This window comes from Cibotium barometz, chromosome 38 (genome assembly GCF_041138505.1).
Source record: "Cibotium barometz isolate CiBa-2024 chromosome 38, ASM4113850v1, whole genome shotgun sequence".
Lineage (NCBI taxonomy): Eukaryota > Viridiplantae > Streptophyta > Polypodiopsida > Cyatheales > Cibotiaceae > Cibotium > Cibotium barometz.
In genome coordinates this window covers 2,269,686-2,294,358 of record NC_141083.1, presented here as the reverse complement: position 1 = coordinate 2,294,358, position 24,673 = coordinate 2,269,686, and the positions used below count along the sequence as shown (strand labels likewise).

The 24,673-nt window shown below is 40.1% G+C and overlaps 1 protein-coding gene across 11 annotated transcripts; it reads left to right on the top strand.

The window, feature by feature from the left end:
* The first annotated feature begins 9,766 nt into the window (after positions 1 to 9,766).
* On the top strand, positions 9,767 to 14,093 carry LOC147616234 (CBL-interacting protein kinase 23-like). 11 transcript variants are annotated; one of them, XM_086777254.1, is made up of 14 exons: positions 9,767 to 10,424; positions 10,557 to 10,619; positions 10,712 to 10,783; positions 10,874 to 10,981; positions 11,067 to 11,147; positions 11,226 to 11,279; positions 11,415 to 11,540; positions 11,637 to 11,726; positions 11,840 to 11,959; positions 12,145 to 12,249; positions 12,329 to 12,445; positions 12,644 to 12,700; positions 12,776 to 12,850; positions 13,543 to 14,093. In XM_086777254.1, the coding sequence occupies exons 2-14, from the start codon at positions 10,578 to 10,580 to the stop codon at positions 13,615 to 13,617; spliced, it is 1,122 nt and encodes a 373-aa protein (XP_086633380.1). In that variant the 5' UTR covers positions 9,767 to 10,424; positions 10,557 to 10,577; the 3' UTR covers positions 13,618 to 14,093. The 11 variants fall into 11 exon arrangements, 8 of the variants coding, with proteins under 8 accessions (XP_086633380.1, XP_086633379.1, XP_086633378.1 ...); XM_086777252.1 differs by having other exon boundaries at positions 9,845 to 10,399; XR_015262457.1 differs by having other exon boundaries at positions 9,846 to 10,399; positions 12,776 to 13,410.
* Positions 14,094 to 24,673: the final 10,580 nt, after the last annotated feature.

The window sequence follows — 24,673 nt, the reverse complement described above, 5'->3', positions numbered from 1 at the left end:
ACAAACATAGTGGTTAAGATGGCAAACGGAACCATAGCTAAACCTATTGGAATGTTAAGGGACCTTAAGATCAAGGTCCTGGGGTACAAGGTAAAACATACCTTCATTGTAATGGATTTCTCCAAGCATCCTATGTCATATCAAATGATCTTAGGACGTCCTTTCATGAGGGAAGCACAAATGGTGCATGACTGGTCGAAAAACCATGTCTACCTACAATTCCAGGACTCTGTCATTCGAGTTGACCTTGAGAATGGTCGTGCACATCCTTTAGGAAGCAAGGTTATCATTGATAATCGATCGGATACCACTATTCACTCCGCCCCATTAAGGTATTGCTATACATGCAAAAAAGAGACTGATGATGGGAAAGATTCTCCTTATATGGATGTCCTATCGGGTATGACTGAGTCGGATAACGTGGATTGGGTACACCTAGCGGCAACCATAGACACATGGGGGAATAGAGGCACAAGCTGGGTAACACCTGAGAGGCAAGATATGCCACCGTTAGTGCCAATAAACATGATAGGTGTTATGCACTTGACTCCTGATGGCGAGAACGTGGCAAACTCCACCGACACTGAAAGTAGCGAAGACTCTGACCAATACAACTATGAGTATGAATCTCAAGAAGAACCTGACCCTGAGCCTGATGAGGAAAATGAATCAAATATTCACCCAAATGTGGAAGCAAGGTGCTCAAGGCCTAGGACAGTGGCCTCCTGCAGTTCATCCGAAAGTGAAGATCGACCAAGTGAGTCCAAATCGGATAGAAACAAAAATCAAAAACTTGGTAAGAAGAAAACGAGACATAAGCGCCAACGCTATCGAGCTAATGTACGCACTGCAATAAACAAGGAAAGATCCACTGCAGAATGGCTTAGTTATGTAGGAGCCATTGATGCTCATCGGAAGTTAGCAGATAATTGGGGACAATACCTCCAAAGTGTCATGTGGTGTATTCCGCAACCTCATGACGTCGCCCAATTAGAAATCGAAGAGAAGCCGAAACTAAGTCGTACTGCAAGAAGACGGCAAAACCAAGAGTTGGCTCAACAACAAAAGGAAGCGGAATTGAAAGAAAAAAGCTTGGCACAACAAGAACCAGTAGACTTACACCCTGCACCCGAGCATTTCAAATCATTCACCACAGGGGAACGTAAAGTAGTCTACACAAAAGCCCAACGAACGCCTACCAATGGGAGTAGCGGTGTCTACGATGGCCCTGCGGTAGTTAAGGAGATAGACTTAGCAGATCCGGGTGAGGAGTCTAAACCAGTTTTTATTGCTCAAGACCTCACCAAGGCGGAAGAAGCTGCACTTACGAAGCTTCTTAAGGAATTCAAGGACATATTTGCTTGGACATATCATGATATGAAGGGTGTTCCACCCTCGGTGGTGCAACACACGATTCCAATGATTAGCACTGCTAAACCAGTCCAGCAACGTCCCTACCCAATGAATCCTAAGTATGCAAAGATTGTACAAGAGGAAATTGAAAAGCTGGTAAAATGTGGATTCATATACCCAATTGAGCACTCAGAATGGGTTTCTCCGATAGTCGTCGTGCCAAAGAAGAATGGGAAACTCAGAGTGTGCGTTGATCTCAAAAAGGTTAATGCAGCCACTAGAAGGGATCATTACCCCTTGCCATATTCTGAACATGTGCTTGAAAGAGTGGCAGGCAAGGAGGCATATAGCTTTTTAGATGGGTACTCGGGTTACAATCAGATCACAATTGCAGTCGAGGACCAAGCTAAAACAGCATTTATCACGGAGTTTGGAGTGTTTGCCTTTCGCGTCATGGCTTTTGGCTTGACCAATGCACCTGCAACATTCCAACGATTGATAAACACGGCCTTTAAGGAATATCTAAGGGACTTCTGTGAAGCTTTCTTAGATGATCTTTGTGTTCATTCCTCTTGGGATGAGCACTTGATGTGTTTACGAAAAATATTTGAAAGGTGTAGATTATATCGCATCTCATTGAATCCTTTCAAATGCCAATTTTGGGTTAAACACGGAGTTATCTTAGGGCATATAGTGTCCAAAAATGGGATTTCCACTGACGAGAGTAAAATCAAGGTCATTCTGGAATTACCCCCACCCACCAACTACAAGGGAGTCCAACGCTTTATGGGCCACGTTGGTTATTATCGAAGGTTTATTCTCTTCTTCGCCGAGATAGCTCGACCATTGTATAAGCTTCTCATCGAGTTTATTTGGACCGAAGAATGTGACTGTGCCTATGAGCTATTAAAGAAGGCCTTGGCGAGTGCTCCAATCTTGAGAATGCCTAACTGGGATTTACTCTTCCATGTGCATATTGATGCATCAAACTTTGCTATTGGGTGTGTGTTAACTCAACCTGGAGAACACAAGCTAGACTACCCCATTAGCTTTGCCAGTCGCCAATTGAACGATACTGAGATGAACTACACCACTACGGAGCGAGAAGGGTTGGCAATGATATATGCAGTTAGGAAATTTCGTTATTACCTCCTTGCCACCAAGTTTGTTTTCTATGTGGATCATCAAGCATTGTTGTATCTGGTAAACAAACCATGCTCCACAGGAAGAATCACACGATGGCTATTGATTCTTCTTGAGTTTGATTTCACTGTTGTTGTGAGACCTGGCAAAAAACATGTTATGGCTGATCATTTGTCTCGCATACCTAATGGTGAGGCTCCTACGGGGGTTGATGATGACTTACCGGACACTTCCCTGTTCATGCTGGAGACAATGCCTGAATGGAGTGAGAAGATTGTTAACTTTTTGGTTAATGGCTTTCCACCCAAGGAGCTTCGAAAAGATCTAGCTCGAAAGCTAATCAAAGAATGCGAACCCTATTGCCTGATAGCAGGGACTCTTTATAAAAGAGGAAAGGATGACGTTCTTAGGCGTTGTGCCCGAGAGGATGAGTATCTATACATTTTGCAAGAGGCACATATGGGTGTAGCCGGTGGTCACTTCTCAGGAGACTTAACTGCGCGAAAGATCTTACAATCAGGGTATTGGTGGCCCACTATGTTCCAAGATGCATCACTCTTTGTGAAGGGTTGCGATGAATGCCAACGATACAAGAAACCCCAGAGGAAAGATCAGATGCCCCTACATCCAATCAAAGTAAACCAACCATTTGAAAAGTGGGGTTTAGACTTTGTAGGTCCAATTAGTCCAGCGGCCCGAAACACACAATCTCGCTATATTATTGTGGCCACTGACTATATGACCAAATGGGCTGAAGCGAAAGTGACACGTAAGGCAGATGCGAGGACAACAGCCAAGTTCCTCTTTGAAAATATAATCACACGATTCGGTTGTCCTTTTGAACTTGTGAGCGACAATGGTACGCATTTTATAAATGAAGTGATTAAGGAGCTCACAACAAATTTCATGATATCCCATCATAAATCTACTCCTTACTATCCGCAAGCGAATGGCCAAGCCGAGAGTACCAACAAGACTTTAATCTCTATTTTGACAAAGACAATTGAAGCTCATCGCACGGATTGGGATCTAAAGCTTACGACAGCTTTATGGGCCTATCGTACTGTGTACAAAGTGGCTATTAATTGCACACCATTCAAAATGGTATATGGCCAAGAAGCAGTCATGCCGTGGGAATTTGTCATTCCTAGTCTTCGTGTTGCTACTCAAGAGGGTTGGGATGGTAATCCCTTAGTAGAGCGTCTATATATCCTTGAGAGGCTAAACGAAGAAAGACAATTGGCTGTATACAATGCCCTTGTGGAGAAGGATAGAAGGAAAAAATGGTTTGATCGCCATCTAAAGGACAAGGACATCAAGGTTGGGGATAAAGTCCTGATGTATGGAGTGCGAAACGAAAAGAAAAAGCTCAAATATGCTGGTAAGGGACCGTATAGAGTATGTGAAATTACCCCGCAAGGTACCATCAGAGTGGAGACTCTCGACGGAGTTGAAACCATTGGATTCCTTAATGGGAGTAAATTCAAGCGATACTATGACCCCCTGAGCCAGGAGGAGTTACATGCAATCCATCAAAAGAAGGCAGCTAAAGAACAAGCTGAGCTTAAAAAGATACAAGCGAGAGTCGAAGCCAAAGAACGTCAACAGCGCGCTAGGCGACAACGAGAAGCCAACTTGGGAATTACGCGAGTATTTTTCGAGGAAGCAGAGGAGGATGCACTGGAATCTGACCCACCTCTAAGATACCCAATTGAGTTACAGAGTCCTTACGGGGAGGTGCTGTATAATGCATTATTGGATACAGGAGCTCAACATAATTTGCTATCATATGGCATGTGGTGTCAACTTGGAAAACCACCTTTATCCAAGAGCGCTATCCAAGTTCAAGGAATCAACAAGAAGAAAACCCCTGTCTCAGGAATTCTGCACACTCCGGTTGCTTATGACAAGGGAACCATAATTCAAAGCTTTTTGGTTATGCCTGCTGGTACCATGGAAGGGACTGTAATCTTAGGGCGCAAATGGATGATGGCCACCAAGTGCAATATCGATTGGGCAACCAGACAAGTCACAACGCAAGAACCAACACTAGGTCTGACCGCTCAAAATCCCGCACCTAAGTCATCCACTCAAATATTAGATAATGAAAAATCACAAAGTCCAGTGGCAAAACCATCTTCGATTGTTGGCCACCCCTCTAACGCTTCAATGCCAAGAGTGGAAACAGGCAAGGTGGTCCCTAAAGCTTCGCTTACTATGCCAAAGAGTACATACAAATGGGTCCCCAAAGCTTCAATAACAGCTACTTCCCCTGCTCAATCTCGTTCAGCCACCAAGAAGCCTCGTAAAAGGAAAGCAGCTACCCACCCGAAAAAGGGCAAGGTAACATCACGATGGATCCCTAAAAAATTATTAGTAGCCCAAGGGTACTATGAGGGAAATGACCAGATTTGGGTCCCTAAACATAAGCGAAATCCCTCTACATCACCTGTAAAACCTTGCAAACCAATTGTTGCCACCCCAACAATAATTCAAGATCGTGGTAAGGGAAAGGTAACAGAGTGCTCCACACCACTTCTTCCAGAGTTAGTTTGGCTTCCCAAACGATATCGATCATTACCACCTAGCTCAGGAAGGGGGGAGCCACATGAAGCTTCTAGCTCCTCATGCCAGGCACACGCTGATATAGAAGTTTCTACATGCTCTACACCTACTCTTGCCAACACCCAACAAAAAACCGATGAGTCTACGTCTCCCCTCGTAATAGTATCGTCGGAAACCATTTCCTCCATTCGTCAATGGGAGCGTACACTACCATCTCTGCAATTGGATGTGGCCACAAGGGCCATAAAAAGCTATCTGCCCACATCACAACCTATGACCCACTGGACAAATTGGTTCCAAGAGGCTGCAACATCATTGCAAATAATATGATCCACCCAAGGAAAGGGGGAGCATGTACTCACGCTCGACATTCTAATGAATCCTCCTTAACCTTCTCCCCTGACCATGTAATTGCCAAATTCAAGGGGATGTATATATATAGCTTCATACATTTTAAAAAAACAAAAACAAAAACAAAGAAAAGTAAAACAAAAAATAGTAAAAAGAGCAAGCGCACAAAAACAAGAGAAATATCCGTATACAATCAAGAACTAGATTGTCCTGTCATAAACCTACTGATGCTATATCTGTGTTTGCAGATATGGCAGATGCCCGATTATCATACACTTCATCCACTCCTACCTTTGGTGAGAGGTATCATCTATACCTTTCTCAGATATTCCACATGTGCTATCCTGTAATTGAAATTGAATGGGATCATATAGATGTACTAGCCAGAGAAGAAAATGTTGAGGAATTAGAATGGCTAATTCGCCTATTGACCATGACTGACCCCTACTCCGTAGAGGACATATCCCCGATAGCCCAATGCTTTCCTTTTCCACAAGATAACTATCCTCGCATGGTTACATTTTTGATGAGTTTATGTGGATGGGAAAATGAAAAGGAAATATCTGACAATGATGAATGGACGGATGAAACTCATGGCACTACTGAGGTTAACTTTATTTGTTTGGATGATGCGGATAGAGGCTTAGCCTTAGGGCTAGAGCCAGGACTCTACAACATCCTCTTACCGTATCCTCAGTAGTAGTGTGGTGACTGGTAGGTAGGTTAGCGTTTTCAAGTTTTTTCTAGTTCAGATTCCTTAAACAAGTCTTGAAATTTTCACACTGATGTGCCTCTCGAGATATAGTGCTTGTTAGTTGATTGTACAGGTTAAAAAGTTTGAGGTGGGTTCGCTTCCAAGTCCAGAGACTGCCGCAACGTTCATCAAAATATATCTACATCAAATTGCAAGCTGTCTCGTCAAATCAAGGAGATCTCCAATTACAGGTGTAATTCTTCCATACCCAATCTCTTTCGTTTTTACTGTTCAATCAATTGCATAAACTATAATGCATGACCACATGGAAATTGTCAATGTACTACTTAGTTTTTGAAGTTGCTTGCATGCTAGTGTAAATCATTAATGAGCTTAACTTTATTGGAAATATTCCTAGGCAGCATGACGTCTTTAGTTAACCTTGGAATACGATTGTCTTAGGTCTAGGGTAAAACCATCTTAATGTTTGACACCTGGCCATGTGTGTGTTGACTTCTAGGACATAGCTATTACCCCTTTGTCGAAAGGATGCAAGACAAATTATAGTTCAGGAGCGAGGATCAAAAGAAATAGATTTTTTTTTAAAAAAAAGCCTACAATAAATGGCAATACAAGTCTATGATGTGCTTTAATGTTGGCCTATCGCCTTATTGATACTTGGTAGGCGAGGAGTATTCTACTCCAGACCGATGCCTTGGTTGGTAGGGGGTAGCCTTGCCTAAAGTGAGCTAATAGATTCCTGGATAATGCCTTGTGTTAAACATGGTACCAAGATCGATGTTAGTTTTGCCTTAGGAAGGTCGCCATTGTGTAAAAATTGTCACGTGCATTTAAAAAAAAGAAGAAGGCAAAAGGCTCCTGTAACTCTAATGTTTCTTGTGTCCCTAGACTCGTAATATTAACTTGTTCTTAGAGTAGACACAGTGTGGTCATATGTTTATTTATTAAGCTTGGTTATTTACCTTGACTTAGGCCAGTTATAAACCTTGATTAACCTTTGATACCTTGCTTACTCTTGAATTCCTTTCAATAATTTTAAACTCCTATTAATTTGCTACACTAGCTCACTCATGTAACCCTTAAACTAAGTTCTCATAGCAACATCCATTGTGGTCTCACATGCTTGAATTTATACACTTTATATCTTTTGAATTCCAGCATACCTTCACTCTACTTCCCTGTTTTGCAGACGGTCTACCACAACACCCTCTCGAGCTTACCATACCATAGCTTCCGAGGACGGAATCTACATCAGGAAGGGGGGAATGTTAATCCATGGCGGAAATGGCGACGTACTATATTTTACGTCATTAATTTAAATATTCTGAGTCATGGGCCGGGCTTGTCGGCACCATATGTTAAGGATAAAGGGATTGGGTGATCGCCGATGAGAGGCGCACCTTGGATATCAGTAGGATAAGGGTTAGGGTCGGCCGGCCATGTATGGGCGCCCAAGTGTGAACGGCCAAGTCACCTATAAGAGTCAAATGTAACCCTAAAATCCTCATTCTCATGTGTTGTGAATACAAGAGTGCTCTTGCCTTATCTCTTTGGTTTCCTTCTCCTGCGTGTGTGAGAGAGAGAGAGAGAGTGAGAGAGCGATCGAGCACTGTGTAGCGGCACGGCGGGACAGAGAGGCGGTAGAGCGGCGAGACGGCGGCTCCTCCTTCACGGCTGCGACGCGGGAATCCTTCAAGGCGGCAGTTAAGCGGTGAGTGACACACCTTTTGCATTCTGTTTTGAGCTTCCTTCCCTGGTTGTATGCTTGCAGCCATTCGTGGCTCGCATACGGTGTCCGGTAAGTCCCCAGCTACGACATGTGCGGCAAAAGCGCACACTTGATCATGGCCTTTATAAGGGCCCTCGCACTAGCCAATCTGCCCCACTTGTGGGTGGCAGAAAGGTAGTGCGAGGGTCCTCTTTAATTACCTCGCAAACGTTTGAATAATGCAGTCATTTGAATCTTCAGAGGGAGGAGTGTGCACAGACGTTTGAAAAGGTGTTTGAAACCTGCAAAAACACACAGACAAAGGTTAGTCAAAACGGTATGCAAGAGAGAGAGAGAGAGAGAGAGAGAGGAGCCTTACGCTTTTTTAAAGGGATGCAACATCTAAACAGAGAGAGGATGAGAGAGAGAGAGAGAGAGATCACGTGATAGAAAGGAGGCCTCACCATGTGGTCGACCAGTAGAATGCGAGAAGGAGCAATCGAAGGCGAGAAGCAGAAGACGATGCAAAGCCAGAGATAGGCACTGTGAGAAGGAGGCCTCACCAAACTTGTCGCACCCCCTTCATTGCCATGGACACACCCCCTCATGGCTGCATGAAGGCATAGCTGCTGAGGGACGCACCTGCAGGTTTTGGCGGCTACAAGCTTCATTCCTTGACGACGTGGGCTTGATTCCTCGACGGTAGACGACGCGAAGCTACATGCATGAGAGGGGGCAAAAGAACTTGCCACTTGGCAGCAGCAGATAAAAAGTCCATGCACATCGCCTGTTATATTATGTAAGAAGATATAGATGGGCTTGAAGATATTAACTTATTTAAGAGTCCTTTCACCAACTTTAAAAAAAAATTCGCTGCTTACCGACCCCTACCCTAACAAAAAGTCTGGCTATTATTTTTTTTCGCTCAAGCAAAAACCTTATTTCCCATTAAATTTTCCTGTTCCTTGTAGAGTCTAGACTAGACTCTAGTTCTGATCTTCATTGGATATTTAACTCCATTAGCTTTTAAGCCTGCGGCGCGTGAGTTCAAGCACGAGAAACACGATTTGAAATTTTAATTTAATATAATGACCCTTTTTTGCCCTCCCAGAGAAAAGAAACTCGTTTTGAGGGATGCTGTGGTCTAAATTTGAGCTTTTATGATGTTCGACTTGGACACGTGGCAACGCACGAGAAGCTTGCTGAGATCGGTTTTATTACAGGGGAGTGTCATCGTGGTCGTACCCGAAAGTTCAAACATGGCGTTGGAAGTTGGTGGCGTTGGAAGTTAGGTGGCATGTTTATAATATATATATTATATATTATAAATATATCAAAATTCGCCTTTTCTTTTGGTTTTATTTTGGCTACCTTTGTGGTGACGGCATAATTTCAGACTACAATTTTGGTTTTTCACGGTGTCAATTCTACAGCGCTTTTTTTCGTCGTTGATTTTTAATTTCAGACTACAATTTTGGTTTTTCACGGTGTCAATTCTACAGCGCTTTTTTTCGTCGTTGATTTTTTTATTTTTTATTTTAAAATATGTGCAAATGATTATTTGCTGACAGTGACAATATAGTGTAAATTCACAAATTCACATTTCACGTTGAAAATAGGCAGTCCCATTTATGCTATTTTATGTTATTTCTTCTTTAACCCCATTAGTAGTGGGGTCATCAGCAAATAGATAAATAAATATATATTGTGTGGACTGCGAGCTCCAAAATGTCCGCGATTTTGGGACGACCCTATTTAAAAAAGAAGAATTGAATATATATATATATATATATATATCTATATATAATGACATTTTTCTATTTTACGTTAATTTCTCCAAAGATCTGCCGGCTCTAAAATTTTTGGAAATTTGTGGGCACATTTTTCTAGCCTCTCTAATTTATTTAAAATGCAAAAATTGAATACCTCTCGTACCTAACCAGGCTCATGCCTTTTCTCTCAACCAAGGCTCCCCTTTTCCCACGTTTTTGTGTTTGTGCGCTCCCTCTTGGACGAGGGTTTCTTACTAAGGTGAAAAGTTCTACAGCTCACACACGCGGCTAGTTCCACAAGAGAACAGCGCAAGAGCTTGGAATTGGAGAGCTTACCTGTAACTCCGGCAGTGAAGGGGATTTGGCTGATTTCTTTCCTTTTCTTTTCTGTTGTCTATTGTCAACCTTGAGCTCAGGCCGGCTCTACGCTCCTCTGCTCCTCTTTAAATTAAACCCTCCTTCCCCCTCTCATTCATCACCCAGCTTCGAACTTAAGCTTGTCCTCTCTCACTTAATCTACAGTGATGCGCTCACCTCGTCATACCACACATCTGCACTAGATCCAAGAGAGGACTTCGAGGATTGCTACGGAATTGTTGATCCTCCAAGCTTTTGGGGGTGCCCAAGCCTCTCGTAGCAATGACCGTCTACACGAGAGTGGGGCGATACGAGCTGGGTCGCACCTTGGGCGAAGGAACTTTTGCCAAAGTGAAATATGCGAGGAACATAGAAACAGGAGAGGCTGTGGCCATCAAGATCATCGACAAGGAGAGAATCCTCAAGCACAAAATGGTGCACCAGGTTCCCAACCCTCTTGGTGAAGTTTTGTCTAATTTATACTTTGTCACAATCAAGTAATGGAGCTTGGAGCTTGTAGATCTTTGTTCATCTCCAGAACAATCGGGCCTCCCCCTTCAGACTTACCACGCCATTGCCTTTGCTTGAACAGATCAAAAGAGAAATTTCCACCATGAAGCTCATCAAGCATCCCAATGTGGTGCACCTTAAAGAGGTATTTCTCGCCAGGCAATATGGGCGTCATTCCTCTCTGTGTGAAGATGGGATTCGGTGCTTATCTGTGATTTGTCACATGGCTTTCCACAGGTTTTGGCAAGCAAAAAAAAAGTTTACATTGTGCTAGAGTATGCTGATGGGGGCGAACTCTTCGATAAAATTGTAGGTCCATCCAGCTTTTGGGACACGATGTCATTTCAGCTTTGCCGCTCTGCACTAAGAAATTAGCCTCTAACCCGATTGAATCAACAGGTCGGTGCTGGCAAACTTGGAGAGGATCAAGCTAGAAAATACTTCCAGCAACTTGTGCATGCAGTGGACTACTGCCACAGTAGGGGTGTGTACCACCGTGACCTCAAGGTAAGCCTGCATGCACCCTGTTCTTTTTCTGTGCTGCCTGTTCTCATTTTCAAGCCAGCTTGATGGGAACTCGTGCTATATCCAGCCTGAAAACCTGTTGCTGAACTCCAAAGGTGACCTCAAAGTCTCGGATTTTGGACTCAGTGCCCTTTCACAGCAACGTTGGGTAAGTTTATTGTCTGGGGCAACATCCACTGGCTGTGGTGTTTTTTGTCCTTGCTTAATGCATGGTGTATTGCTGCAGGAAGATGGCCTGCTTCATACGACTTGTGGGACTCCGAATTATGTTGCACCAGAGGTTTGTGATTACAGTGACTAGACTTCCCATATCCGGATCTATCATCTAGACGGATTAGGTGATTGGGGCTCGAAAGGAACTTCTGTGTATTAGACGTGCTGTTAAGTGTTTGTTATCACTGCTGCATCATTGCAGGTCATCAATGAGAAGGGCTACGATGGTGCCCCTGCTGACATTTGGTCATGTGGAATCATTCTTTTTGTGCTGTTGGCGGGTTACCTCCCCTTCGATGAGTTGAACATAGTGTCATTGTACCAAAAGGTATACTTAGTCACATGGCCAGCCATGCGGCATGCCTTATTTTGTCGATTTAACGCTCTGTTAATGTTGGCATGGGCGTGATTTGTGCATCTACAGATTGAGGAGGCTGATTTTACTTTCCCGTGTTGGTTTTCAAGCGGTGCCAAGAATATTGTCACCAGAATACTTGACCCTAATCCAAGCAAGGTAAGCATAGGAGGCCCCACTCTTAATAGGAGTTGTTTAAGATGGCGTGGCATACCCATTTTTATACCCTTCCTTTTGAAACTTATTGTTGACTGTATTGCACTTTCATGCAGCGCATGACCATGTCTGAAGTGCTAGAGGATGAGTGGTTCAAAGTGGGTGACACACCAGTGCAGTGCAGTTACGGAGATATTGATGTCGATGATGTGGATGCAGTTTTTGGCAGCGGGGAGGTATGCAAATCTCTGATTTAGAAGGCAGATAGTGTAATTGTGGTGAATTGCGAGCCAGTGGAGTGATGATGTAGCCTTTTACATACTAGTTGTTGAAGGTGTTACGTGGAGAACCCTAAAGTGAAGCGATGACTCCATTTGTGTGCTTTGCTCCTCTTTCACTAACGGTGTCTGCAATTATGTAGGAAAATTATGTGGTGGAAGAAACCAGACCTGCCCTCATGAACGCTTTTGAGATTATCTCCATGTCACATGGCCTTGATTTGTCTGGGCTTTTCAAAGAGCAAAAGGTAAGGGTGTGAGTTAAGACGTTGACGCTCTAAGCAATTTTAAATAGCATTCACTTGCTAACACCACTCTCCCGTGCAGAGTTCTATGAAGAGTGAAACTAGGTTCACATCCAAGTACCCAGCTAGTGAGATTCTCAGGAGTATGGCGGCTCTTGCCAGAGCGCTCGGTTTTAGAGTGAAAAAGAAGAACTACAAGGTATTTTGCCATGATGCTCTAAAATATATATGCCTTTGAATGCTCAAATGATATACTTGATCTGCGTTGCTGTACATTGTCTTTCAAAAGGTGCCCTAATGTGAAGTTGGCAAAAGGCATGTCAGGAAAGCATAGTTCAGGAGTTTGAATGTTAAAGCTGGCAAAGCATAGTTGATAATGTGTTGTACTATTATGCAGATAAAGATGCAGAGCGAGAAGCCTGGAAGAAAAGGCTGTTTGACAGTGCAAAGTGAAGTAAGGGTCTTCTTGTGCAAACTGAGATATAATGTTGAAAATTCCACGTTTGGTAACCTTTGCTTTGTATTGCAGGTCTTTGAAGTCGGGCCTTCCCTTTTCATGGTGGATCTGAAGAAGACAAGTGGGGATACTCTCGAGTATAAAGATGTAAGCTACTTGAAAGTTCACATGTGAAGTATGGTAGTATTCCTTGTTAGCCAATGTAACGTTCATGTGGGTAGTGGTAGTGTTTCCTAAGGGGCCATGTTCACAAGCTTCCAGTGGTACTCCTTGTTAGCCAATGTAATGTTTATGTGGATAGTGGTAGTGTTTCCTTAGAGGCCATGTTCACAAGATTCCAGTGGTGGAGAGTTGTGACACTGCCTCTGAAGGATGGCGGTCAAAATTGGCCTCTAGTGGGCCAAAATTGGCACATTTAGGAAATGCTCTCAGAACTTGGCCATCTCATCAGCAAACCTTATCATCAACTTGGCTGTGGGAACTCACATTCTTTCAGTTTGCAATATAGTATCTTATGGCACAGTTAACTCTGCCTTGGGAAAAAGCTGTACGTGAAGGGACTGGCCACTGTATGCAACTATGCTTTATTTTTTTCTGATGGTTGGGAGTCGGGGACAGGGGAGAATGACTCCCTGAGGTGTGAGCTCTCTGTTTTCCGAGATGGGGCGATGAGATCTCCCCCCTTTCCTCGATTGGGCAGCTCATGTGTAAGGCCTCCTAATCTAAATGTTTAAAGTGAAGAGTGTTGGTAAATTGTGATATATTGGCAAAGCAAAGATTGATTTTTACCGTCTGTGTAAGTAGGTCTCTGTCCCTAATGTGATTGATTGGTGTTGCAGTTTCAGAAGGAGCTTTCGGTGGGTTTGAAAGACATTGTGTGGAAAACAGAGGAAGACATGACGGGTGCTAATTAAAGGCGTGCGGAATCTGGATGCATTAGTCAAAAGCAAAAACAAAATCAAAACTGGGCTACCCCCTTTTGCAAATCTGAGCTATTCTATGTTACAACCAACATGTCAGAACAGCTGTTTTTGTTATTATATATTTATTATATTATATTATATACCTACAAAATATGACCCTCGCTCCCGCGTGTGCATAGCGCTACACAGCAAGTCCTTCGTCTATAAAATAGAGAAGGAAATGAGAGCGCGGTTTTCTGGCAGTTTTGGCGGGATTTTGTCCGTTGGTTTTTATTTTAAAAAACAATTGATTCAAAGCAGAGGAGATCTTTTGTACTGCGAAGCTCAAATACAGTGTTTGTTCGGCTTCGCAGTTCAACAGAGGCCTTAGGTATCCTGATTTCTAATTATTATAAATACCTTTGACCGGGGGCGAAATGGCCCCGGGGAACAGAAGAAATGAAAAATCTGGCCTTTTGGTTTGTGTATCCTTGTTGTTACTGTCCTGCAGGCCCCAACATTGTACGCCATCGCACAAACTCTTTGCTCTCATCGCTTCGGACGCTGAACGGCTTAAGATTAAAACGGCGAATTGTTTTTTGAATTCGGAACCGATGAGTAAATCAAACCGGCGAATTGGTTTTTAATTCGGAATCGACGGATGATGCGGTTGATCTCCTCCTATCTTGAGAGAGAGAGATCAAGAAGGCGGAGTGCACGCTGTGTACTCAAAGGGGGGAGGCAAAGCCATGCTTTACGCAAACCAACTGGTGATGCGTGCATACCAGCAACTGTGATGACCCTCCTGTATGACAGCTGTCTAGAGGACTCCAAGGTCAATCGTGGGAGGCGATAGTGTGCTGTATATATGCGATGGCCTGGAACATGGCATTTATTTATGACAAGAGGGGCTGATCCGAACTCGGGCAACACTACACTATGGGCATGTATGTAGTAGCATCATGCGTGAGAGCATCATAACCTGCAGTCTCCCCACTCACCGCCCGCCCAGGTCTGGGTCTCAAAAAGAGAGGTTATATGAGTGTGTCTATAGGACCAAATTTGATACACGTTATCGATGATTAAATTGGCTGTCAAAAACACAGGAAAACGGAAATTGTCTACCAAAAGAAACAATGCCTGCGTACTATCCGAGCCGTGAGAAGAGATCCATCCTATGAATTGAGAAAAGATCCATCCTATGCCACCCTTTTCATGAAAGGAGTATAGAGCTTCATTGTGGACCTCTTGTGGTGGTGTATTTTTATGGCACCAAAGTATGTCCCAGATCTGAGTTGGCAAACGGAGGGTGTAGTTGTTTGAGGGCGAGGGCGAGGGCGTCTGGCACGCCAGAGAGACTTCATCTTCAATCTTCAAGGTTGATTTGGGAAAAGAGTAGGATCTAGAGAATAAACATGTGCATAAACTAAACTCCTTAGACATTGGTAGGTAGGTAATAATGATAGACCTAAGGAGATTGTAATCTCTATAGAGACATCTATGATTTTATTTCAAGATATTTTATTTGGATGTTTTTTATTTATATCATTTGCTAAGATCAATGTGTTTAATGAAGTTGTGTGCATTGTATGATGTCTATGATTTTATTACGGGATATTTAATTTGGATGTCTTTTGAGTGGTATCAAAGCTTTGGGAGTCACTCAGGGAGAAGAAATAAAGGAAAATTTAAAAATCAAGGTTTACGTAATTTACTCGGTGTAAAGAAAGCCAAAAGTTTGATTTTTGAAAATTTTTGAAGATTCAATAAATGAAGGAGGAAATATCGAAAAAACAAAGGTTAACAAAAAGGTCTAGTAAGGTATGAGTGCTTGGAAAAAGAGAGGAACTCACCAAACATCCAAAGGATAAAAAGAGAAGAAGGCAATTAAACAACTTTGGGTAAGGTTGGTGCAGTCTAGAACCTTGAAGTAAACTTGGGATCTCGATCACTTACTATTCTTCTGGGTAGGCCATGCAATTTGAAGATTTCTTTGAGGAACACTCTGGCCACATCCACTGCAGTGTAGGTTTCTTTTACTGGGATCAGATGGGTAACTTTGATTAGTCTATCAACTATCACGAAAATAGAGTTGTAACAACCTAATTGCATACTGAAGGTAATCCAGTAATAAAGTCCATACTGATACATTCCCACTTCATCTGGGGGATGTCCAATGGATGTAACTTCTCAGGCATTTTTATTCTTTCAGCTTTGACTTTCTTGCATGTCAGACATTGACGTACATGATTCAATACATCCTTTTTCTCAGACCAGGCCAAAAGAAGCTTTTCTTTGTAGACATGTAGGTTTTGATGAAACCTGGATGTCCTATTATATAGGGCTGTCATGGGCTTCTTTCAGAATTTGATCCTTGGTTCCCTCATCATTGGGAATACATAGCTTGCGATTATAATACATAATGCCATCATCCAGGCTTCTACCCTTGAACTCTCTTCAACTCCTATGGAGTTTTGCTTTCTTGCATAAGTAGGGTAGCAATAGGACCAAAGAATCTATCTTGCATGATCTTCTCTCTTGCTTCAATAATCAAAGGATTTGATACTACAGTAATTGCAAGCAAGGAAGCTTTTCTGCTGAGGGCTCATAGCAAAAGAACTTTTAGAGGGATCACCACCAACCTCCTCAAGTATTATTACCAATAGGTTTTAGTCATGACCTTGGAATATGGAACCATCTTTATGAACGTTGACCACAATTTTGATCGCATTTAGTCGCACTTGAGGTTGGAAGAGAGGAAGCTAGACTAATGTCAGCCAAGATCTTTCCCATTTACCCAAGCTTGACACTAAGCTTTATATGATTAAGCTTTACATTATTAAAGCTTGTGACTTCAAGCTTTAAAGCTATTTGTTTCCAGAAGGTTTTAGTCATGTCCTTGGAATATGGAACCATCTTTATGAACGTTGACCACAATTTTGATCGCATTTAGTCACACTTGAGGTTGGAAGAGAGGAAGCTAGACTAATGTCAGCCAAGATCTTTCCCATTCACCCAAGCTTGACACTAAGCTTTATATGATTAAGCTTTATATTATTAAAGCTTGTGACTTCAAGCTTTAAAGCTATTTGTTATAAAGTTATAACATAAGCTTTACAAGCTTATAAACTCAAAGCTTTTAAAAAGCTTAAAGCCTCTACTTTCAAATCTCTACGTTTCCTCCTGACACATTTGTTTAAAATAATAATAATACTAATATTTTTGGTAATCAACCAAATTTTTTTACCACCTTCGAGATTTTGAGAGTTGTTTGGTAAAATTTCAAGAGCAACAATCCTAGAGCTATTCTACTGCTAGACCAACAATTTCAGCTATTCTACTGCTAGACCAACAATTTCAGCTAGACCAACAATCCTAGAGCTATTCTACTGCTAGACCAACAATTTCAGCTAACAAAGAAAAAGCATGGACAAAAATCTTTCAAGTGAATTTTTACAACAAATCTTAGGTATTTTGACCTATTTCTTTGTTACTACATCTAGCTTTGGGCTTCACCAAATTTTGAATCTTTTGGACTTCTTGCTAATCGGTGATCGAGGTGTTGTTTTTCACATCTTCTTTCTCGATTGCACTCAACTTCAAAATTTTATTTTCTTATCATTATCAAGCAAGGTGACAAAGTTTATTTTTCACTTAGTCAGAATTAGATTAATTCAAGGGTTTCAAACAAAAATACATCATTAAGGTTTTCTACCATACAGACTTCTTCGACAAAGGGCTATATCCAAAGTGCTATATCTCTAGCAAATCAAGAGTATCAAGAGCTACATCAAAAGTTTTTCTTGAACGTTATATCGCACACTAACTCAAAGCTTCAAGGATCAAGACTTTGCACTTCTTTGATATCTTTTAATCAACCATAAGGATGACGACTTCTCTCTCGAGCAAGAGGGTAATTCTGCACATGAAGGTATTTATGATGATCCAAGTATGCCTAAACCTATTGAAAATAAACTTTTGCCTTAGATACTTCTATAAATAAATAAATAAAAATCAAAGAACAAATTAATATTAAGGAAATAATATATGCTAAAATTACCTTCTAAATTTTATGGACATTTTAAACAAGAAGAACATCTTATGCGTGAGATTATCATTGACCACGAGACCATCACTACACACACTGGCAATACTTATGTCAAATACCTTGAGTCATCCTATTGAAAATGTCAAACGGAAGCTAGAAAAGTTTTTTCATTCTTACCAAAATCTCACCCTCTTACCATCCACCATGTAATAGAGGCCAATTGTAACATGAGCAAGAGGGAATGTAATCTCTATGGGGACGTTCATTATATTATTTCGGGATATTTTATTTGGATGAAGCTTTTATTATTATCATCTACCATGATTAATGTGTTTAATCAAGCCGTGTGCGTTGGTATGATGTCTACTAAGATTAATATGTTTAATCAATTGTGTGCACTGGTATGATATGGTTAGGATTAATGTATTTAATTGGCTATGTGTATTGACTAATATTATTTTGGATGAAGGCAATGATTGAATGGTAGATTATGCGATAATTGTGAGTGGAACATGTATTGGACTACTATGGGATATTTCAAAAGACATGTGAGCACCATTTATGGTTTCATATTTAGGCATCTATAGTTTTGTAAGACTAAGGCCTCATACCTTTGTACATGCCAAATAGTATTTTAAACTTTTGGTAGGCCCAAGAATTTGTAGTAATGTTTACTTTATTTTTGTAGAGCTTGCACGCTCGTAAACCCGAAAGCATTGTGCTTTGTATTTGGAATGATCTTTTTGAAAAGCAAGTGTTTTTTCTAATACATATAAATATGGGTGAGTGGTACAAGGGCCACACTCTACCCAGGGAAGATTCAACCCACTCTTGTGTCAATGGTGGTCTCTACTACTCTGTTTTCCATTTATTTTTGTTTAATTTAATTGTTTATTAAGGTTTATGACTTTAATTTGTGTAAATATATGCTATGCTCTAATTTTTGTATCAAGAAATTAGAATTCTTTCTCCAAGGGTCTTAAAGGTCCTGACAGAGACATTCGCTTGTCTTAAAAACAAAAAGGAAAAAGGACTTATCCCAATGCTAAGGAATGATCTTGGAAACATTGCCAATTCTGTGGAAGAAAACCTCAAAATTATAAACTCCCACTTTGAGGCTATTTCAACGCTCTTCCCCTATTTCTAGAGATAGACAAGAAGCTTGTGCTATAATTGCTTCTTGTAGGAAAAGAATTCTCTCTCCTTCTTTTTCATCTGCTCTTGAAAGTGAGCTAACCGGATCTTGAAGAAGCTATTGAGTCCATAAAAAATGGTAAAAGCTTAGGGTTGGATGGCATGTTGAGTGAATTCTACAAATGTTTTAAGAAATGCATGGTCCCTAGCCTTTTATTGATATGGAAAGAGTCCTTAAAATATAGGGCCCTTCTTATGTTGATTAATGAAGATATTATAAAGTTGATTCACAAAAGAGAAATAAGCAATAAAAGGAGGGTCATAAGTGTATGCCTGTTACTTACCAGCAGTTATCGGCGGGAAGAGCGTGGATGTTAGTGTTATGTTGATCGTCGCTTTTTCCAGAATGTCGATAGCAGTTAGATGCAGTCTTCTCTTTACATTGATGACTTCTTACTACTAGCGGTGTTTGTGCTTTTCTATCGGCATTAGGTTTGGTGTATCGGGTGGTTGCTTGCGGTTGTGCCAGCTTTGAGGTTGGTGTGGTGGTGCTAAGGTATACTCTCTTCCTCTCTATTATCTCTCTGATTTTTATTATCTTACTAGTTTTATAATCTCCCATTAGTCTTATAATATTCATTAAGGAAAATTCGATCTCCAAATGGACCCTTTTAGAGCCTATTAAAATAATATAAGACCAGCCAATGAGAGTGCTTGGCTTCTAGATCTATGTAATATGGACCTTTTTTGTCAGAGTGGTCTCCATAATTTTGAGCTAAAAAAAGAGGAATAAAATATATTGGCATAAAAACTAAAAAATAGAAGAATGTCAGGCCTGAATACCATCTACCAAAACGTATGTTAGAAGAAATATTAGGAAAAGAGGCCAGAATGATTGAAAGCTAGTCTGATTGAAGACTTTCTCCACAATTTGAACTTAGTTCTCTTCGTTTTTTGCCTCTCTTACAACGTCACTTATTTCCACCATATCTGTTTCATCTCTTCTTCTTCTTCTCTCAGCCTATTTTTTATTCCATCTTAATAGTCTGGTAAACTTCATTAAGCTATGTTTGCTAATTATGATTTCTATTTTGTTTATTATGTTCGTTAATCTTCCTGACCATGATGTTATTATCTTATGATAATTATTGCTATATAAAAATGACCATAACAATGAGATATGGGACATTCATGGGATCTAATATCTCATATCGTGTTATTATGACCAATTTATAATAACCTCATTTTAGTCATTTTAGTGCTTGAATGCATTGAAATGTCAATTAATGATTAAAGAACTGCTCAAAAAATATAATATTACATTCAAGATAAGAGTACAAGAGACTCTAAGACTGTATGATGTTGCTCCAATAGTTTTTGTGATTGAAATTTGGTGTTTTTGACATCATAGATGTATCTGGCATGCCACCTCAAAACCCCAAGAACGACTCTTGGATCACTGTATTCCGATGCCGAAACGAGGAGATATGGCAGAAATAGACATGGAACAAGAATGACTACTACAATGCGATATGGGGCATTCTTAAATTTCGCTTTGTAATAGTCATTCTTGTTCCATGTCTATTTTTGCCATATCTCCTCGTTCCAGCATTGGAATGCAATGATCCAAGAGTCGTTCTCAGGGTTTTTAGGCGTGACGAATGCGTCTGTGATGTCAAAAATCCCAAATTTCAATCACAAAAACTATTGGAGCAACATCATGCAACCTTAGAGTGTTAGAAATCATATCATATTGCATTAAGGAGAGACCATGAGTAGAAATAAAAAATGAATCATAATAACATGATTCATAATAGTAATCTTATTGGATTACTATAATTTATGCTTCAACACATGTGCTCTCTACATGTGATTGGGATTTTTCTTTAGATTTTTTTTAAATTAAAGCAAATCCATCTCATAATGTTTAGTGAAGGAGCAGTGGATCATAACGCTTTTAATGTGACTACGTAAAGAAGAAATATGGTGAAAATAGACATGGATAAAAATGACCCACCCAAAATGATTAGAACAACGGCGATCTGGAAGAAAAGTCAGCATAAGATGTCCCATATCGCGTTGTCGTGGTCATTGTTTGCATTGAGAGTATTTTGCATCAAGCACCCAAAACGACTAGAACAATGTGATATGGGGCATAAGCTAACATAGGATGTCCCACATCGCATTGTTGTGGTCATTTTTTGCTTTAAGAGTACCTTGTACTAAGCACCTAAAATGATCAAAACAACGCGATATAGGACATATGCCAACATAGGATGTCCCTTATCGCGTTGTTGTGGTTATTGTTGTGGTTATTTTTTACTTTAATGCTATTTTACACTAGGCACCCAAAATAACTAGAACAACACAAAATGGGACATAATTCAGCACGAGATGTCCCATATCATGTTGTTGTGGTCGTTTTTTTTCTTTAAGAGTATCTTCCAAACCTAAATGCTCAATTGGCATTAATCTTAGAACTGTGGGAAAATGAACTAATGTTGTAAAATATCACAAAATCAAATCAATCAAGGAAAGACCACAACAATGTGATATGAGACATAAACTAACATAGAATGTCCCAACGCTTTGTTGTGATTTTCTCACATGATAAAATCTTGCAAACTTTAATAACTAACTATAATTTCTTCAGGTTTACTTGATAGAGGCCACTTACATGTTAGAGTCACTTTTTTTCTTGTAGCTCTTTACGGAATATACATTTTGCATGCCTGATGATGATACCTATACAAAAAAGAGAATCATGTCAGAAACTAGCATGTTATGCATTCTGAGATTTATTGTTGGCTGATTCATTTACATTCTTGTTTTTTTACTCTAAATTAAAATTCAAAAGGGTAAATCTATTTGTCTCTCGTCAATGATACCTTCTCTTAATTCTTGAAGAATGTAGTTCTCGCCAATAGTGATTGTTGAAATTACCCTATCATTGAATTTGACTGCAATTCCAATTAGAAGAGAAAATTACATTTTTCTCTTCCTTTCTACCCCATCCTTCACAGAGGATTTCAATCATATCTCTCTCTTTCACGTTTTCACATACAACCATTATCTTCATAACTCTTATTATTGACTTTGTAAACAAATGAAATAAGCTTACAATTTGGTTTGTGTCGAGAAAGATCTTGTGGACAAGAATCCCTTTGATACATGTTTTGCTAATCCCATGTTTGAATCCTTGGATTCTTTCTTTCCAACATGATATAAAATCATTGGTGGCTGATCCTCTCTGCTTTCTTTTCTGTAATGGCTATAGAAAAATCAACCTCCCCTATCAACCATCCCTTCGACATTGTCAAGGGATTCCATGCATTTTTTACATCACTTATGTTATAGATTGTAATCATTTGGACATAGGAAGATGGCCTTCTAGATCATGTTGCCATATCAAGGAATGCAAGAGTGCAAACCGGAAATGGCATTTGGTAGTGATGAAAGTGCAAAAAGTGAGAAAATTACACGTGTATTGTTAAATGTGGGAAACATGAGTTGAAAAGTATAGGCGGGAAATGTACATTTAAGCCTTACAAAAATGTTAAATGCTGACAACATCTGACATACAAAAGGGAAAGAAAGAGAGAGAATGTCCATTTTAGTTCTTTTTTTAGAGCTAAGAAATTCGCCTATTTTCATATATTTTTTTCTCATTTTTGTTACATTTCTACGTTACGTAGGCTTGTTGCTCATTGGTTGGGCGCCTATTTTTCTTTTTTCTAAAAGGCCCAAGAATGAGTCCCATGTTCCCCTAATGGACTGAAGACTTTCTCCACAATTTGAACTTAGTTCTCTTCATTTTCTGTCTCTCTTACAACGTTACTTATTTTCGCTATATCTGCTTCATCTCTTCTTCTTCTTCTCTCAGCCTCTTTTTTATTCCATCTTATTAGTTTGGTAAACTTCATTAAGTTATGTTTGCTAATCATTATTTCTATTTTGTTTGTTATGTTCACTAATCTTTCTGACCATGATGTCATTTGTGAAAACTTACAGGGTTATTTGTCAACTCGACTACAAGGAAAACAGAGTGCAAGGTTCACAACATTTCTTTATTTAAAGTTTTATTTTCATTATGTAGATTGTTGAGCTCAACAAAATGGTAATAATGTTCTCTTTTCCCTTTGTAGATGAGCTCTAGGAGAAAACATATCTACGACATTGAAAGTGTGGAGCTTTTCAATACTGATGGCAACATGGTACTTGGATCCCTCAGCGGTTCAGGAAGTCAGACTGGATCATGACAATGAGATCCAACACTCGAGGAGCATTCAAGGTAAAATGAAAATACATTGGTGATCCTAACAAGCATTGAAAAGGTATGATCATGGAGTTTTGCCAGTGGTGGAATGGTGCAATCGAGGTGCTTGTGTAGCATGTTTATATGCACACGGACATAGTGCTACATCACGATGAAAGTACAAGATATAAGACAAATAGTAAGATTCAATAATAAGTCTTTGTTTTCTTTGTTCAATACCTAATTGTTTTGTGCTCTATAGCTAAGCATTAAAATTTTCTTGAAGCAGCTTTATATTCATCGAATGTGGAGGAGTAGCAGAATATAGAGTGCATCAATGGAAGAATCAATGTATACCATATAGATATTCGCACATTGCTATATGATAACCGACAGCCATTTAACAGCACATGGAATATTCTTTTATAATTCTATGTATGTTTTGGCTAATGCAAACGATAATGTTGGACTAGAGTCTATCCCACTACCACCATTGTCTAGCCAAGAATGGGTTTGTTCTTGCACAGACATCATTGCAGCATACAAGAATAAGATAAGAACAGATATGCATGTAGCAATGAAACTATCAACAAGTTTTAAGGATGTCCATTTGAGTTGGTTTATACCATTTAGCGTCTTTGCACAAATGTTTGTATCATGTGAGGGTGTCAAAAAAACAAAGTTAACATATCAAGTGAGGTCCCTTGGATAATGATTAGATAAACCAATTTTTGGGGAAGGGATGGGATGTAAAGAGGACCTCTGTAGAAGATTCCATTGAATGCAAAGTAACAATGCCAGATGTTACATTCAGGTGAAATTAAAACATAAAGTTTGTTTGTGTTTGTAGCAAATTTTGTTAGGGTGACATCCGCTCCTTTTAAGCATTGATTGTTTTTATGACCAGGTATTTCATTGGGAGAAAAACATTATACATGTGTTTTTGTTATAGAAGATGGTGACTATGGAGAGGCGTCTGGCAAAGCTTGGATCAAGACATGCGTGATGGAACTCACTCTTCCATCATCGATGTTATAATCCAATTACAAGGTCGAGACCTGTTAGTGGTCAATCTAGGAAGCCATTGGCCATTGGCCTTTCTTAGACAAGAGATCCAATTGATGTGTAGTGATGCACCGAGGGATTTCTATTTTAAGTTAGATGGTAAGAGTGAAGCTTCCAAAACCTGCTCTATTTGTATCACCGAGGGATTTCCTAGAGGTTGTGGAATCACCTTGAGATCGTAACCTTTCCATCTATAATAAAATTTCAAGAGTTATGTTTTGCCTATATGTTGTTGTATAAATGTTACTTCTTTCTTCTTTTAGCATTTTTCTCTCTCTATGGCAACCACACGTCTTGGGCATCCTTGCTCCTCTACCTTAAAAACGCCTAGATTTCAACATTAAGCCATAATAGGCTATTATTTACATAAATTACTTTGAATTCTACATATAGATATTGACTTGCAATATACGTCGTCAGTATAGCGCGAATATGGAAGCCTATGTTCGATTGGCTACGTTGCATACTTGTGCAACAACGTGAAACCATACGGTCATTGTATACAACAGAAAACTATAATACCATGAGCTTTAGAGGCCCTTTGTTGCATATTAGTGTAATATAGA

What these genes read in the sequence shown, in the direction of transcription:
- LOC147616234 (XM_086777246.1), top strand. Translation starts at nt 10,247, where the DNA reads ATGACCGTCTACACGAGAGTGGGGCGATACGAGCTGGGTCGCACCTTG. An exon ending in TGTACCACCGTGACCTCAAG is followed by an intron (nt 10,982 to 11,066) that starts GTAAGCCTGCAT and finishes TGCTATATCCAG; the next exon opens with CCTGAAAACCTGTTGCTGAA. An exon ending in TAGTGTCATTGTACCAAAAG is followed by an intron (nt 11,541 to 11,636) that starts GTATACTTAGTC and finishes GTGCATCTACAG; the next exon opens with ATTGAGGAGGCTGATTTTAC.